Source organism: Typopeltis vanoorti, chromosome 22, assembly GCF_054136105.1.
Source record: "Typopeltis vanoorti isolate ZY-2024b chromosome 22, IOZ_Tvanoo_1.0, whole genome shotgun sequence".
Taxonomy (NCBI): Eukaryota; Metazoa; Arthropoda; class Arachnida; order Uropygi; family Thelyphonidae; genus Typopeltis; species Typopeltis vanoorti.
The window spans coordinates 35,744,464-35,760,757 of record NC_143570.1 but is presented as its reverse complement, the minus strand read 5'-3'; the positions used below and the strand labels follow the sequence as shown (position 1 = coordinate 35,760,757).

General features: G+C 35.3%; 1 protein-coding gene across 1 annotated transcript in view; it reads right to left on the bottom strand.

The window, feature by feature from the left end:
* The window catches only part of Orc3 (origin recognition complex subunit 3), a 283,514-nt gene that overhangs the window by 184,128 nt on the left and 83,092 nt on the right, over positions 1 to 16,294 (bottom strand). The window contains exon 7 of the mRNA XM_090412057.1: positions 142 to 281. Coding sequence (XP_090268183.1) covers positions 142 to 281 — 140 coding nt within the window. The remainder of the gene's footprint in view (positions 1 to 141; positions 282 to 16,294) is intronic.

The window sequence follows — 16,294 nt, the reverse complement described above, 5'->3', positions numbered from 1 at the left end:
AAAACCTGCAATGTTTTGTGGTTCTTTTTATAACAAAATCTGGACCCACAACATTACAAGTTTCTATATTAAGTTAATTATGTTGATTGATACTTTCTTTTTAGATTTATTTTTAAGTAGCAATTGAAAAGAACATTTTACCTGCAGATTATAATATACTCCTGTAAAATACATGGATTATAAGCTTCCAGATCCTCAATTATGATTACTATAGGAGAAGATGAGTAACACTGATTTGCATTCTGAGATTTTCTGTTTCGCTTCTTAGGAGTAGGACATTCCTGAAAGATGAAAAATTACACTATTTATTAAATTATCCTAATGTAGTTACTTTCTTACCGAGCAGAAAGCTTATAACAATCAACATACCAATTCACTCTAAAAGGGAATTTAAAGGAAAGAGACGTCCTCAAAAAAGGTTTTCTCCTTTATTGCAGAGGTCCCTTCTCTTCAATTAAGTAAGTCAATGTGGGCAACTATATAAAGAAAAATCTCATAAAATTTTGTAAATAAGAAAAAAAGAAAAATTTTAAATTTCAAAATCATGACGGATATCTATTAATCACAGTGGATGGGTTAAGGTTCCTGAGTTTTATATATTTATCCTACAATATTACAATCACTTCATAGAATATATACTCTGGCTATGCACAAGATACCATGAAAGCAAAACATTATTCTTTCCATACTAGTTCTTTTATAGATGATAAAGAACTAGTAATGATTGTTAGGTCTCTAATTTTTATTCATAACTTATTTTAATGGTATTCCAACACACACACACACACACACACACACACACACACACACACACACACACACACACACACACACACACACACACACACACACACACACTATATATAAAAGGATGTTTATTAACTAGCTTATATTTCACTGGATTTCAAAACTAGAATGGTTAGAGCAAAACAACATGTTACACTTTGCATGCAGCAATTAGTAAGTGAAACAAATCAAATTGTAATGAACAAAAGCAACAAGAAATACTATTATATGTTAGTAATATGGCTGGGTTTTCCTAGAAGATTCTCCTAAGGAAGAAATGGAGTAATTTGAGTAATTAGAATAGGAAGTTGACATACAGAAAATGGAAAAAGTGGTCCTTGTCAGAGATCCAAACAGCAGAGTAGGAAACAAAATCCCCTAGGCATATAGAAACATTTTGGGGATTGCTTAAGAGTCAAAGCCAAACTGGGAGAAGACCTCCACATCACATTTAAGGAATGCATAGAGGTGACTGGGACTTCTGATCTAATGCCCAATCCTCACCATGCGGTGCACAAATTAGTAGGTATCCACTGGATACTAAACAAATGAGAATGGGCTGGCAATTTGGGACTTTACTGACTAAATTTTGCTCTCTACTGGCTTTAATGACAAATACGTATGACAACATGATGAGATTTCATTGGGCAAGACGATGACCAGTTAAACAATTCACTCTGCTGTTTTCACCAGGGAACCAGGGTAAACAGTGAAAAGTCAGCTACTACTGGAACAAACTCAACACCTAGAAGAAGAAGAGCAATAACAGCAACAAATCCGATGTCAAAAGAATTGAAGAGGAGGCCATCAGTATGGGGGGGGGGGTCAATGAAAAGGAAACTGAACTTGCAGAAGAACTGGAAAAGTACTATGTCTACATAATTGGCATTGCTGAGACAAAACAAAAACAGGTGAGATCTTATATGATGTTGTTGTCTTGTCGTTTGATGAGTCTTAGATATTTCCATGTGTTCCTTGCACTGCTTTGGCTATGTCGATGATTTTGTTTGCATAGAGCTATTGTTCAGGATTAGGGTCTATTGCTTGCAAGGTTGCTGTAATTGCTGGACAGGTAAAAATCTGAGTGGGTGTCAGTTCAGTATTAGGCAGTTATTGCAGTTTCTATATGTTCTTGTATCATCCATATTGATCTTCATTCCTCTAAACTGTCCTGTTCAGAGTCTTGCTATTTAGGCAGTAACAATCAAGGAAAGGAAGGAGTAGCAATAGCACTCGATACCAAACATGAAGATAAAATTTTTGATTGGAAGGCAGTCTCAAGTAGAATTATGTAGGCAAACTTCATAAATAGAACAATTTTTCGAGTCATTAGAGCAGGAAGGTAATACAGTGTAACTTCGGTTGTCAAACTTTGTTCCCAAACCCCAGATGATTGTTTATTTAAACCTTTACGACAGTACTTCATGCATAAGATCATATACAAACATAATGAAAATGCATAAAATCTTACATAAAAAGAATAAACACAATAAATAGATAAAATAAAAATGAAAATTTAACTTCACTTTAACTATACATATGGAGGAGAGTTGATGGCATAAGTGGAAGGAGGTGAGTCCCCTTCCATAAAAACATCAGGTTACTGTCCTTCTGGGGTTTTTTCTCTTTTCTGTCTCTTGGCACCATTCGACTCTGCTTGAGACACACTGGGCCTCTGTCCCACTATAAACCTGTCCAATGACATTTGTTTTTGCCTGTGTTTTAAAATGTTTCTGAAGTGAGACATGGTACTATCATTTAAATGGTTTATGATGCGGTTTGCTACAGCTTTGTGAGGGTGATATCTTGCCACAACACTTTGCACCTCACCCCATTTTATTATTATTATTATTAGACACCTCCAGGGAGTCCAAAGACTTATCAAAGACTCATTTTGCACACATTTCTTTGATCAAAGAACTAGGAACATCCTCAATTCCTTCCACTGTGTCTGAAGACATTTCCTCCACCTCCGTCTTTTGCTGCTCCTTCTGAAGGCATTCCAGTTCTTCTGTAGTGAGCTCATTCCTGTGATCCTCCACATCAGCACTGTCAACTTCCAAGCTCATGCTTTTGCCCAGAGACACAATATCATCGACAAGAGCAACATGCTCAGCCTCAATGTCTCTGTCTGTTACACAGTCTGGCCACAATTTCCTCCAGGCCGAGTTCATCGTCCTGTAATTCACCTGAGGCCAGGCTTTGTCAAGGATACTTAAGCAATGGAGGATGTTGAAGTGATTTTTCCAGAATTCTCCAAGTGTTAATTCTGTATCAGAGATCACCTCTAAACACCTTTGAAACAGTGCTTTGGTGTAGACTTTCTTAGTTTGAAATGACCTGCTGGTCCATGGGCTGAATTAGAGAAGTTGTGTTAGGGAGCAGGAACTTCACTGTGATAAAATCAGACTCCTCCACTAACTCGCCCACCAAGCCTGGAGGGTGAGCAGGAGCATTGTCCATCACAAGAAGGCATCTAATTGGCAAATTTTTCATGTTATTTTTCTTAAATATTCTCGGATTCTCAGAATGGTACACAAGCAATGGCTTGACCTTGAAGTCCCCACTTGCGTTTTCACATAGCAAAAGAGTCAGCCCGTCCTTCATTGGCAATGCTTTTTCCTCCTGAGAGATGCAGGTCCTCTTTGGCAATTTTTTCCAAAATAGGCCAGTCATCACAGATGAACACTTGTTAGGTAAGAAAACCCTCAGTCTTTACATAGTCACTAAATTCTTGCACATATATCTCAGCAGCTTCTTGGTTCGAACTCGCAGCCTCTCCATGCCTAACCACACTATGTATGCTGCTTCTCCTCTTAAATTTCTCAAACCACCCTCTACTAGCTTTGAACACATCAGCACTCATACTAGGGTTTTTCTTTAACAGGTCATCATGTAATCGCCTCGCTTTTTCATAAATTATAGCCTCAGAAATACTATCACCAGCTAACTGCTTCTCGTTTATCCAAATCAGCAACAATTTTTCCACTTCTTCAATTGTCTGCAATCTTTGTTTAGTAAGAACTTTCACTCCTCTTGCAACATCAGCTCTCTTGATCGCCTCTTTATTTTTGAGTATTGTACATATCGTTGATTTTGCCATATCAAACTGCATAGCAAGATTTGAGACACAAACGCCATTTTCATGTTTGAATATGATTTCTTTTTTCATCTCTATCATGGTTCTAACAACTTTTCTTTTTGCTTTGCTGCTATCACTATTCTTCTGTGGCCCATTGGTGGCTTAATTAATAATGAAAAAAAAAAAAAAAAAAAAAAAAATCAACAAAACACAAAGAAAATCAAAGGGAGCCAAAATTCTGTTTGGAAACCGGGGCGTTTTTTGTTCGGAAAATATGTTCGGGAACCGAACTGTTCGAGAACAGAGGCATTCGACAACCGAGGTTCCACTGTATAAAGAAAATGGAAAAAATTAGACCTTGATGGAGATCTAAACAACAGAGTAGGAAATGAATCCCAGCAGGCATATAGAAACATTTTGAGGAGACTAGAGGCCAGGTCAAAGATAATCCAAGGGAATTTTTCTGGAATGAGGCACGCAAGAGGAAAAATAATCATGCCAGGTTAACACTGGTGGATAGTTATGGTAGCAGAGTGACATAGTGGAATTATTTAATGAACACTTCCATCAGTGTATATCATAGTCGTGTGAACATGTAGAAGAATGGATGATTATATCACCATGTATTTTTAAAGAATGTGCAAAAGAGTTAGCTATGCCCTTAACCTGTTTATTTAATTAAGGTAAGTCTTGGAGTGAGGTTCCTAAGGAGTGGAAAGAAAGCAAAATAGTACCTCTCTACAAGCATGTTTCTAGGACAGAAGTTTCCAATTGTAGACTGGTTTGTATATCTGCAGTTGTGGTAAATTACCGAAGAAGCTAGTTAGGAATAGAATAGAACAGAAATGGATTGATGGACATAACATTCTTTATGATGATCACCATGGGTTCATGAAGGGCAAGTCTTATTTTAGCAATCTACTCATGTTTCATGATAAGATGATGAATATGTTGGATAAAGGAGAATCATATACAGGTAACCCTTGTATAACGCAGTACTTATACAAAGCGATTCAGATATAACGCGGTCTACAAATTGTAGTAACCCTTTATCTTTTCAACGCGTGACTTAAAAATCAAATTTTATCTTTGTTAAATATGAGTCTGCCCATATCGCGCATGTAGTTATAAGAAAAGAATTTATATTAGGGGAAATACACTTTAGCAGGCATGTACGTCAATTGTTCACAGTATAAAGTGTTTATTGTTGAAAGTTGTCTTCGTTTTCCGCCAGGAAAGTGCATTAAAAATCATAAGTGTGTTAATCTCAAGGTGAACACTTCATTTTCTGGTGAGTTACATACAATATGCAATGTTTTTTTTAGATAAAAATTTTATTTTAATAGTTATGGCCACTTAGAGGGCTTTTGCAATATGGTTGAAAATGAAATTAGTGAATTAATTGATGGGGAAATGGATTTAAATTAGGCGTAACCAGTACAATTAATAGATGACGTCGACCCAAATGGCGGGGAAAGTTCTGCCGAAGATTCTGATTTTGATGAATCTGTTAAAGAATTCAGTTTAAAGAAATTATTACTATTACTATGGGCAACTCCAAGGAGTCCTTAGACTCATCGAGGGAGGCCCTAAACATTATGTCCACACAACTATATGACATTTTCACAGTATCTATCATATGTTGTCTTGAACTCACTCACTGTCATAGCACCCACAACAGACTCCAGCAGCTTATTCCACTCATTTACCACTCTAAAAGTAAAGAACCCAGCTCTAACACCCCTGCTAACGACACTCTTGCCCAGCTTCCATAGGTGTCCCCTGGTTCTCCCACCACCAGTCCTGATTTCAAAAATATCCCCTGAATTAATCCTATAGAAACCCTTTAGCAATTTGAATGTCTCAATCATATCTCCCCTTTTCCACCTATCAACCAATTTCTGCAACCCACAAATCTTCAACCTGTTCTCATATGGTTCATTCCATAGACCTGCTATCATCTTAGTCACCTGCCTCTGGATCCTCTCCACTTCCTCCACATCAAGAAGGAACCAAGGTGACCAAATCTGGGCACAGTAGTCGAGATGAGGTCTTATCAAGGCTCAGTACAGAAGTACAATAACTTGCTTGTCTCGGCTCATCAAGGTACTTTTCAACAACCAAGTGAGTTGATGAGCTGATTTAGCTACATTTGCAATGTGCCCCCTAAACTTCATCTCCCTATCCACCAACACTCCCAAGTCCCTGCCCTCATCAATCTCCTGGAGTACAGTTCCACCAATGTGGTATACTGCTGCTAATCTTTTCGCCCCAAAATGCATAACCTTACATTTTGTCACAATTGACAACATTAAATTGACATCCATTCTCCTTAGCCTAGAACTCCAATCTATCCAAGTCGTCCTGCAAGATTTTGACATCTTCTGCATTCACTATTGCCCTACCCAACTTTGCATCATCAGCGAATAAATGAACTGTTTCTCTTAGATCCTTCCCTATATCGTTAATGAACAAATTAAACAGCAGTGGTCCAAGAACAGAACCCTGCGACACACCACTAGTCACAGGCTGTCTTTTGGATTCTACTCCTGAATAAACTACTCTCTGATATCTCTCCATCAACCACCCACCTATCCATCTCACCAACCCTATATCCATTTCCATATGTTGTAGTTTACGGATTAGAATTCCATGTGGTATCCTGTCAAATGCCTTAGCCAGGTCCAGCAGTATCACTGTAAACCCATTACCCTTATCCAGTTCAGCCGTCGCTGTGTTATAAAACTTGAGCAAGTTACTGAGGCATGATATACCCTTCACAAAGCCATGCTGTCCCTCGTACAGTATCTCATTTTCATCAATCCATTCCTGTATTTTTCCCTTGACTACTTTCTCCAAGACCTTGACAACGACTCCTGATATGCTAATCGGTCGGCAATTTGCAACCGTAGTCTTGGATCTTATCAGAAGGATTGGACTTGGCTCGAAAGTTAGGAAGTTATTTTGAGGATAATGATCTCTCAATGGAGCACTCTGGAAAATTCACGAGGCAATTGGATATTTGTTTAGCTCCATATTATGACCGTAATAAAAAATTGCAGCATAGTGGTAAGCAAGGTCTTATTACTGATTCTTGAACTAAACCAGCCAAAGTATGCAATGAGAATTATACTGATGATGTCCAAGAGATTTCAAGTGATGACGACGTCCGGCAACTCGTAAATAAAGAACATCTACAAAATGTTAGTTTTGAAGACAGTGATGATGATTAAAATATGCACTTTATTTTTTTTTGACTAAAGCATTTTATGCATTATAAGCAATGAAGTTTACATACAATTTATATTTTTATAAGTTTACACTATGTATTTTGTTTTGTAGTTTATGTTTTCTTAACTTACATGAATTACCTGAATTAAATAAAAATATTTTTTGTTGGATATGTTGTTGTTACACTTAAAATAAACTCTAAAATTAAAATCAGGATCATCCAAATATATGCTCCCACCTCATCCCATGCTGATGAAGAGATAGATGCATTTTATGACTCACTGCAGCACACTCTAGATAAAAAAAGAAATAGCAATCAAAACTTTACTATAGTAATGGGCGATTTTAATGCAAAAGTAGGTCATCCCATTCACCAAATAGATACAATAGGGCCATATATATATATATGGTACAAGCAGCAACTCAGGAATGGCTCTTACAGAATTCTCTATCAGTAACAAGCTTTATGTTATGAATACATTTTTTAAGAAAGCCCTCAAAAGAAAATGGACATGGAGAAGTCCAAACAGAGAAATAAAAAATGAAATAGATTATATACTGTGCAATAATAAAGAAATATTTCAAGATACTTCAGTACTAAATCAAGTAAAAACAGGAAGTGACCACAGACTGGTCAGAGGCCAAAATTAAAATAAACCCCAAGTCGGAAAGAATAAAATGGCTAAACAACAAAAAATCAAGAAGTTTTGACTTAAACCCTATCGAAAACAAGAAGGATTACGAAGAAAAACTCAATCAAAAACTAGACTTAATAAATATATTTGAAGAAGACATAAATAAAATAAGCAAAAACCTAACGGAAGTAATAATCTCAACAGCCAACGAATTCAAAAACAACAAACAACAAAAAGACCCTAAACTTTCAGAGGAACCCTACAACTACTAAAAAAGAGACGAAATATGAAACAAGACAAAAACTTAATTTCTAAAATAGAATATGCAGAACTATGCAAAATAATTAGGAAAAAGATGAGAAATGAAATAAGATCTTATAACACTAAAAAAATAAAAGAAACAATCGAAAACAATAAAAATATGAAAATACTAAGAAAATATTTATCAGTTGGCAAAAGTCAAATAATGCAATAAAAGATAAGAATGGAACTACCATAAGGAACCAAGAACAAATCCTACACAGGCTAGAAGAATTTTATAAAGAACTCTATAGTGATCCTTCAACAGATAAATCAAATATAAATAACTCCTCTCCATTGCATATGGAATTCACCCACCCATTCACTTCAGATGAAATAAAACAAGCATTAAAACAAATGAAAAATGGAAAATGTCCTGGTGAAGACCTAATTCACATAGAATTAATTAAATGGGGTGGAAACAATATAATTCACCATGTCACAAACTTACTAAATTTATGCCTAGGTACCGGAAAATTGGAAAATTTTTCCAATTTTCCGGTATTTTCCAAAGATACCGGAAAATTGGAAAAATGCTACTCTAATACTGTTATTTAAAAAAGGGGACAAAGAAGAAGTAAAGAACTATAGACCAATTAGTATTCTTGCTAATCTGTACAAAATTCTCACAAAAGTAATAATAAATAGGTTAACACCTCTTCTAAACTCAAATCAACCTGTAGAACAAGCAGGATTCCGTAAAGGCTTCAACACAGCTGTTCATATTCATGCAGTAAAACAAATAATAGAAAAAGCAGAAGAAAACCAATTGCCTCTCTGTTTAGCCTTCATTGATTATGAAAAAGCATTTGATTCCATCAAAACTAATGCAATAATCAATGCACTCCAGAATAAGGGAGTTCCTGGAGAATATACGGACCTCCTCCAGGCAATATACCTCACTGCAACAACAACAATCCAACTTCACATGAGTAGCAATAAAATATCAATTGAAAAAAGGTGTCCGACAAGGGGACTTTCTATCACCCAAAATCTTTACAGCAGTCCTTCAAGAAATATTTAATAATATAAACTGGACAAACCTTGGTATAAAAATTAATAACAGAAACTTAACACATCTAAGATATGCAGATGATATCATAATTTTTGCAAACACTCCAGAAGACCTTAATATAATGATAGAAGACCTATATCATGAAAGCAGAAAAGTCGGTCTAAAGATAAACAGAGAAAAAACTAAAATCATGTTTAATTGTTTAGTAACACCAAAAAACATAATAATAGAAAACAATTTTTTGGAAAGAGTCGCTTCATATACATACTTAGGTCATCTCATTGACCTAAACTGTGGACTCCAAAAAGAAATAAATAGGAGAGTTCAACTTGCCTGGAGTGCATTCAGAAAATTGAAAAACATTTTTCAAAACGATGATGTCCCACTCTGTTTAAAAAGGAAGACATTTAACCAGTGTATACCTCCAGTCATCTCATATGGTTGCGAAACTTGGTTGCTAACAAGAGCACTGGCAAATAAATTAACAACTCAAAGAAAAATGGAGAGGTTGATGCTAGGCATCACATTAAAGATAAGAAGCGAAACACCTGGATAAGAAGCCAGACTCGCATCACTGACATCATTCTTCACTACAAGCAACTAAAATGGAAATGGGCCGGACATTCATCCAGAAGAGAAGATGAGCGATGGACCACTATACTTATGAACTGGATTCCTAAAGAAGTGAAACGAAGCCAAGGGCATCCTAAAAGAAGATGGAGTGATGAATTGTCAGAGTTTATTGGGGAAAGTTGGTTAACCATTGCCAAGAACAGAGGAAGGTGGAAAGAACTGGAGGAGGCAGGCCTTCGTCCAGCAGTGGACAGAAAATGGCTGAAAAGAAGATGATGATCTTGTTGTTGTTGTTGTTTATATAATTTTTAAAAAAAATCGATTTCGGAACATAACCCTACTTTTTTCTATGTGATCTGAGTCTCGCATAATGCGTTTCACATAACGCGGCATTTCTATGGAACCTAACATCCACGTTATACGAATGTTACTGTCCAGTGATATTACTGGACTTTGCAAAAGCATTTGATAGATTACCACATGATAAGTTGGTGTACAAGCTGCAGAGGACAGGAATAGATATCTCAGAGATTGGCTCAATGAATGATACCAGCAAGTTGTGCATGATGGAGCAGCATCTCAGAAAAGAAGGTGACCAGTGGCATGCATCAAGGTTCTGTTCTTGGGCCCTACTGTTTAATTTATTTGTTAATGATATTTCAGGTGAATTCACTGGGGATCTTCAAATGTTTGCTGATGATGCAAAGTTTGGTAAAATTATCAGGAGTAGTGCTGATAATTCTTTATAGGAATATTAGAACAGACGTTCAGCTTGGACAAATGAGTGGGATTGCAGTATTAATAAATACAAGGTGTTACAATTTGGAATACAGAGATATGAGGCTACATACTGTATTGGTGGAGCTGAACTTCAGGAAGTGGATGAGATTCAGGATCTTGGAATGATGGTAGACAGTGGACTGAAGTTCTGAGGGCACATTGCAAATGTTGCAAATACTGCACATTGTACTACTGTACGGTGTACTGCACTACTACCCCCTTAATGTAGGGATAAGGAGGTGGTGCCTCTATATAAGGCATTGGCAGACCACATATGGACTACTGTGCTCAGACTTGGTCACCTGGTTTTCAGTGTGATGTGGAAACACTCAGGGACGCATTTATACTTTTTGAGGCCCTAGGTGCAACATCATAATGAGGCCCCAAAAGAACAAGACTTTTTTTTTTTTTTTTAGTTTATTGAAAATAAAAGTCGATATTTACATAATAACTCATTTCAATACACTAAAAATAACACAACATTGGTATACATATATTTGCATTTAAAAATTTATATATATAAAAATAAATCAATTCAAATTTAAATTTAAAAAAAAAATTAATAACTAAAAGTTTTTTTTCTGGCTTTGGTGTTAGCAAATATATCTAAAATGATATAATTAATCGAGTCTATTACATCTGATTCAATGCATAATAACAACAGGTCACTTGTTTTATTTTGGTGCAAGTTGCTATTTAAATTTTTTATTTGTTTCAACACTGAAGATGAGCATTCAGCACTTGCATTTGAAATAGGCAACGTCAAAAATATTTTTAGAATTGTTTCTACATTTGGAAAAGTAGACCTTAACCCATCGTTTATAAATTTGTACATATTTTTAATTGAAGAATTTTCTTCCTTTATCATTATTAAAATTTGCTTAACTTCATCAATAAATTTTTCTGAGTCAGTATCAGCCCCCATAAGATTGTAAAATGTTGTTAATACTGTGATCAGGATATGATACTCTATAGAGGCCAACATGGTTTTGTTAAAGGTAGCTCCTGCCTTAGCAATCTATTAACTATTCATAATAGAATAACATCTGAGTTGGACAAAGGAACTGGCTACACAGTGGTACTTCTGGATTTTGCTAAGGCTTTTGACAGGATACCCCATAGAACACTGTTAGGCAAATTGGAGCAGATGGGAATGGATATTAAATTGGTGATATGGATAGGAGAATGGCTCAGGGAGAGATACCATAAGGTGGTGTATGGAGGAGCCGAGTCCAGAATGAGGCAGGTGACCAGTGGTGTGCCTCAGGGCTCTGTGCTTGGGCCAATGTTGTTTAATTTGTATATAAATGATATAGGAAACGGCTTAAAGGGAGATATTCAGTTGTTTGCTGATGATGCAAAGTTGTGTAGTGCAATAAAAAATCAAGCTGATGTTGAAAGTTTGCAGGAGGATTTAAATAAGCTGGTAAAATGGGCAAAAGAAAATGGATGTCAGTTCAATGTGGAAAAGTGTAAAGTCATGCATTTTGGGATTAAAAGATTACCAGCTGTGTACTACATCGATGGAAAGGTACTCCAAGAGATTGATGAGGCTAGGGACTTAGGGGTATTGGTAGATAGGGAGATGAAGTTCAGAGGACACATTGCTAAGGTGTCCAAGATTGCACATAGGATTACTTGGTTATTGAGGAACACACTGACATCCAGAGATAAAGAGGTTATTATTCCCCTTTATAAAGCATTGATACTTCCACATTTGGATTACTGTGCTCAGGTCTGGTCACCTGGATTCCTTGGAGATGAGGAGGCTGTGGAGAGGGTTCAGAGAAGAGTGACCAAGTTGGTGAGTGATATAAAAAATGCTCCCTACATTGATAGATTGAGAGTTTGTGGATTGCAGAGATTGGTTGATAGACGAAGAAGAGGGGATATGATAGAAACATTCAAATTACTAAAAGGTTTTTATAGGATTGATGCAGGGGAAATGTTTCAGCTGTGTGATAGTGATGGAAGAACAAGAAGGGAAATTAAAGAAGAGTGTGGTTAACAAAGGTGTCAGAACAAGGTTTTTTGCCTGGAGGGTGGTGAATGAGTGGAATTCATTGCCTGACTTAGTTGTGAGCTCTTCGTCTGTAAATGAATTCAAGAAGAGATATGACAGATATTGTTTTGCTAGTTTGGGTCTCCCGCGATGAGTCTACTGACTCCATGGAGATACCCGTAATAATAAATAGTCTTGTACTTGTCTTGGACTATGTTTTTCTTCAAAAAAAATGCCAAACGTATCTGTCTAAATAGCTTTTTGCTCTTTCATTAATTTCCAAAATTAGCTTATTGCAAAGACATGAAAAGTATTAACAATGAAATTTTCTTTCCCATGTAATATACATGTAATCTCATTGTTAGATCGTGAAATTTCGTGAGACATTTTTTTTTTGTTTGTTTTTTCACTCTTTCCTTCTCATCTTTAAATTTTGTCTCATCTGTTAATAAATTCGCTTCTTCATTTAAAGCAGCAAAAACTATTTCTTATATCTAAAATAAAACCAACTAAAGACTAACAAATTATTAGCTAAAAACAAATCCATATCGGGATCTTGTAGAGATTTACTAGTAGCATTTATTCGTTGTAAAATTTTGTCCCACACAACTGTTAAAATTGCTATTTCTGAATTGTCAAAATGATCAGCCAATGATGAGCTCTGGGATTTAGAAATAGGTTTTTCATGGGGAGAAATGGATACTTCAAGTAATGCCTCTTTAATTTGTTTATATCGATGGTTTCAAAGCAATACAGTGTCAGCTCTTGTGGACCACCTCGTTTCACTTAATCTTTTAACTGTTAAAGATTTTTTTTTTTCTAAATGTTTAAGGAGTATACTTCATCTCCTTGTTGAAGATGAAAAGTAATTATATACGTTTTGAATAAAACAAAAATATTGCACTGTTTCAGGACAAGATTCCACGGCATAGTTCCAATTCAACTTTAATGGATCAAAACTTCATCTGCATTCTACTTTTTATCATGCAATAACGGCGATTTTAGAACCGTTAACCGATTAACTGCGGTGGAACAACCTTTGACTTTACGTGTACTGTGTTACTTGGAATTTCCTTTTACGGTCCTACGATATTTGATCCCCCCCCCCTTGAACAATTATTGTGTCTCTTCCCAAAAATAAAAATTAATTTCACAGGTGCGAAAATAATCAATCCTGAAATGACCAGAGAGCCTTTGCAATGAATCTATTTAGTGATAGTAAATTTGCTGCCTTTTATTCTTCAAATCAGTGTAACGGAACAAGATAACTTTATGTTCTTTCACCTTACTGACAATATAGAAGAATTTTTTTCGCAAATTTTCAAATGTTTGTTTCATTTAAAATATTGCGTCAAATATTTATATTTTTTAAATAACATTTATTGAAATAAATATGACATTTTGCTTTCTTTCCTTGCAAAATACCGTTATATGGATCGTAACATTTCAATTTCAGGAACTTTTTTTTTTTTTGTGAACAACAAATGATGTTAAACCTGCATTACCCAGGGTTTCTGATTGTAAGTATTTTTAATATCAAAAATTTATATCCAATGGTATTTTATCAGACTCTTCACCTTTGTCTTTTGCTTAAAACTGTAACAGATTTTTTATTTTTTTTATTTTTTAGGATCCGCATTACTATAATATCCAGTGTAACCACTGTAGATATACTGAAAGTATAACATGAAGGATATCCTATACAAAATAATTCAAAATTTGTCATTTTGAAGATTTTCTACTGCATCTACCACTCTTCTCCTCTCCTGGAACTCAATTATATAACTACTTAAAATTTCTACTTCTTTGAAAGCTTATAGACAGTATTCAAAATCTATTACTTCAGTTTACCATTTTGACAAAAAAATAAAAATAAAATAAAATAAAGCAATAATACTGTTGCGCCGCCGAAGCTTCTAATTCTGTACTATTTCTTTGCAATCTGAAATCAGTTGTTCAGCGGTCTGCTGAAATTTCAGTAGTGTTATTTTCATTTATTTTTTTAATTCTAACTATTACTATGTCTTTGAAATACTCCATAATAATCCTCTTAGCTGGAGGAAAAGCTAAAGTTATTCTGCACTATAGCTAGGGTCTAGCTACAGTGCAGAATACATCAAGAATGTCTTGTTTCGTTTTCCATTATTGATTACAGACATCTTAACACAAAAATACTGACATATCTTTTACAGGCTAATACAACAGTTATACCAAAATGATTTCTTAATTTATAGTGATCAGTTTCATTTTTATTATCGAAAAATTATGAATAATTTGATATAATTATCTTGGAAAAAAAAAAAAAAAAGATTTGAATTCTTTAAAAGAAAAGGCACATATGTATTACATAATCTTTTTTTTTTGGGGGGGGGGGGGTTATAGCCCTATTTCTTTCTGCTCGAGTAACAGTCCGTAAGCTAACGAAAATTATTGAGACAGTGAGAAATGAACACGTCCAGTAGTCACACTAAAACGTCCCTAACAATAGCCGAATACACACAGAAATTTATTTTATTTTATTATTATATTTTTCACCTTTCTGATTGCTTTACAGATGTAAAAACATTAAAACATTTTATTCTGATATTGCTTTTGTACGATGAAACCGTTTTTTAAACATTAATTTCCCCAATATTACATAACTTAATGATTTATACTTATCAGGAAATAATATAAATTAAAAAAATATACAAAATTTGCTAATTTATAATAATCACAATTTAATTTTGGTATCGGAATATTAAAAGTTCTCTGGTATAATTACTTTGGAAAAATAATGAATTCAAACAAAGAAAGTGCACATGTGTTATCTAGCAGTATTGTGTGTGTGTGTGTGTGTGTGTGTGTGTGGTGATAATTTTGGGAGGGGAGGAGTTAGCCATTAAAGGCGAATTAATTCTGTTATGAAACTTTTGTAAATAAAATTTCAATTTGACGCATGCACACGTTTCTAAAGATAAACTGTAGGAAAATATAGCTACTTCAAAACTGCCGCATAATATCGAAATTAGCTGAAAATATGTACATCTTGGGGGACCCTGTAACCCCTAGAGAGCGTGTTCCCTGGGTGGCGAATAGGGGAGCCCACCATGTGTGTGCATGCGTGCGTATATGGTGGGATGGTCCGAATATACTGAATAAGGACTCTTGGACCAACAGAGCCATAAGGGACAATCATCTTGATTGTAAGGGAAGTGGCACTCCCATGGACCCCTAGCTGGATCTATCTCCTCTCCTTCTACTACTTTGAGGAAGATCCACTTACTTTAATCTTTCCTATAAGGCCTTATTAGCCAACTCTTCTTATTTTATGACCCCTATGCTATTACAGTACTCGAGGGCCATGGGGTCTTTTCATTTCTGGCCTTACAACTATGCCCTCTCTATAAACCTTACTGTAATTCTTCTATAATCTACTCTCTCCCCTTCAATATACCCTATTCCTCCTATGGGTTTAAATTCGGAAGAAGGCTAGTTCAGAAGCCTTAAGGTAGCAGCCCTGCCACTGAACTATTCCATCGTCAGGCTAGTCCCCTGACATGGAGAACATAATTTTACTAGTAAGCTGACAGAAAAAGATAATTGGATTGAATCTATAGGAAATGACCCTGGAATGGAAAAGGTAAAACAAAAATGGAAACGACACAATATAATACACATAGCAAACTGGAATGTAAGAGGAATAGCATATAAAGAAATAGAATTAGACCAATTATTAAATGAAAGAAATTTTAAAATAGCAGTAATAACTGAAACAAAAAAGAAATTAAAAGGAACCATGAGAACTGAAAATTTTAATGTGATATACAGTGGAGTTGACAGAGACCAAAGAGCACAAGCAGGAGTCATGATTTGGATTCATAACTCCCTTTCAAAACAGTTAAAACATT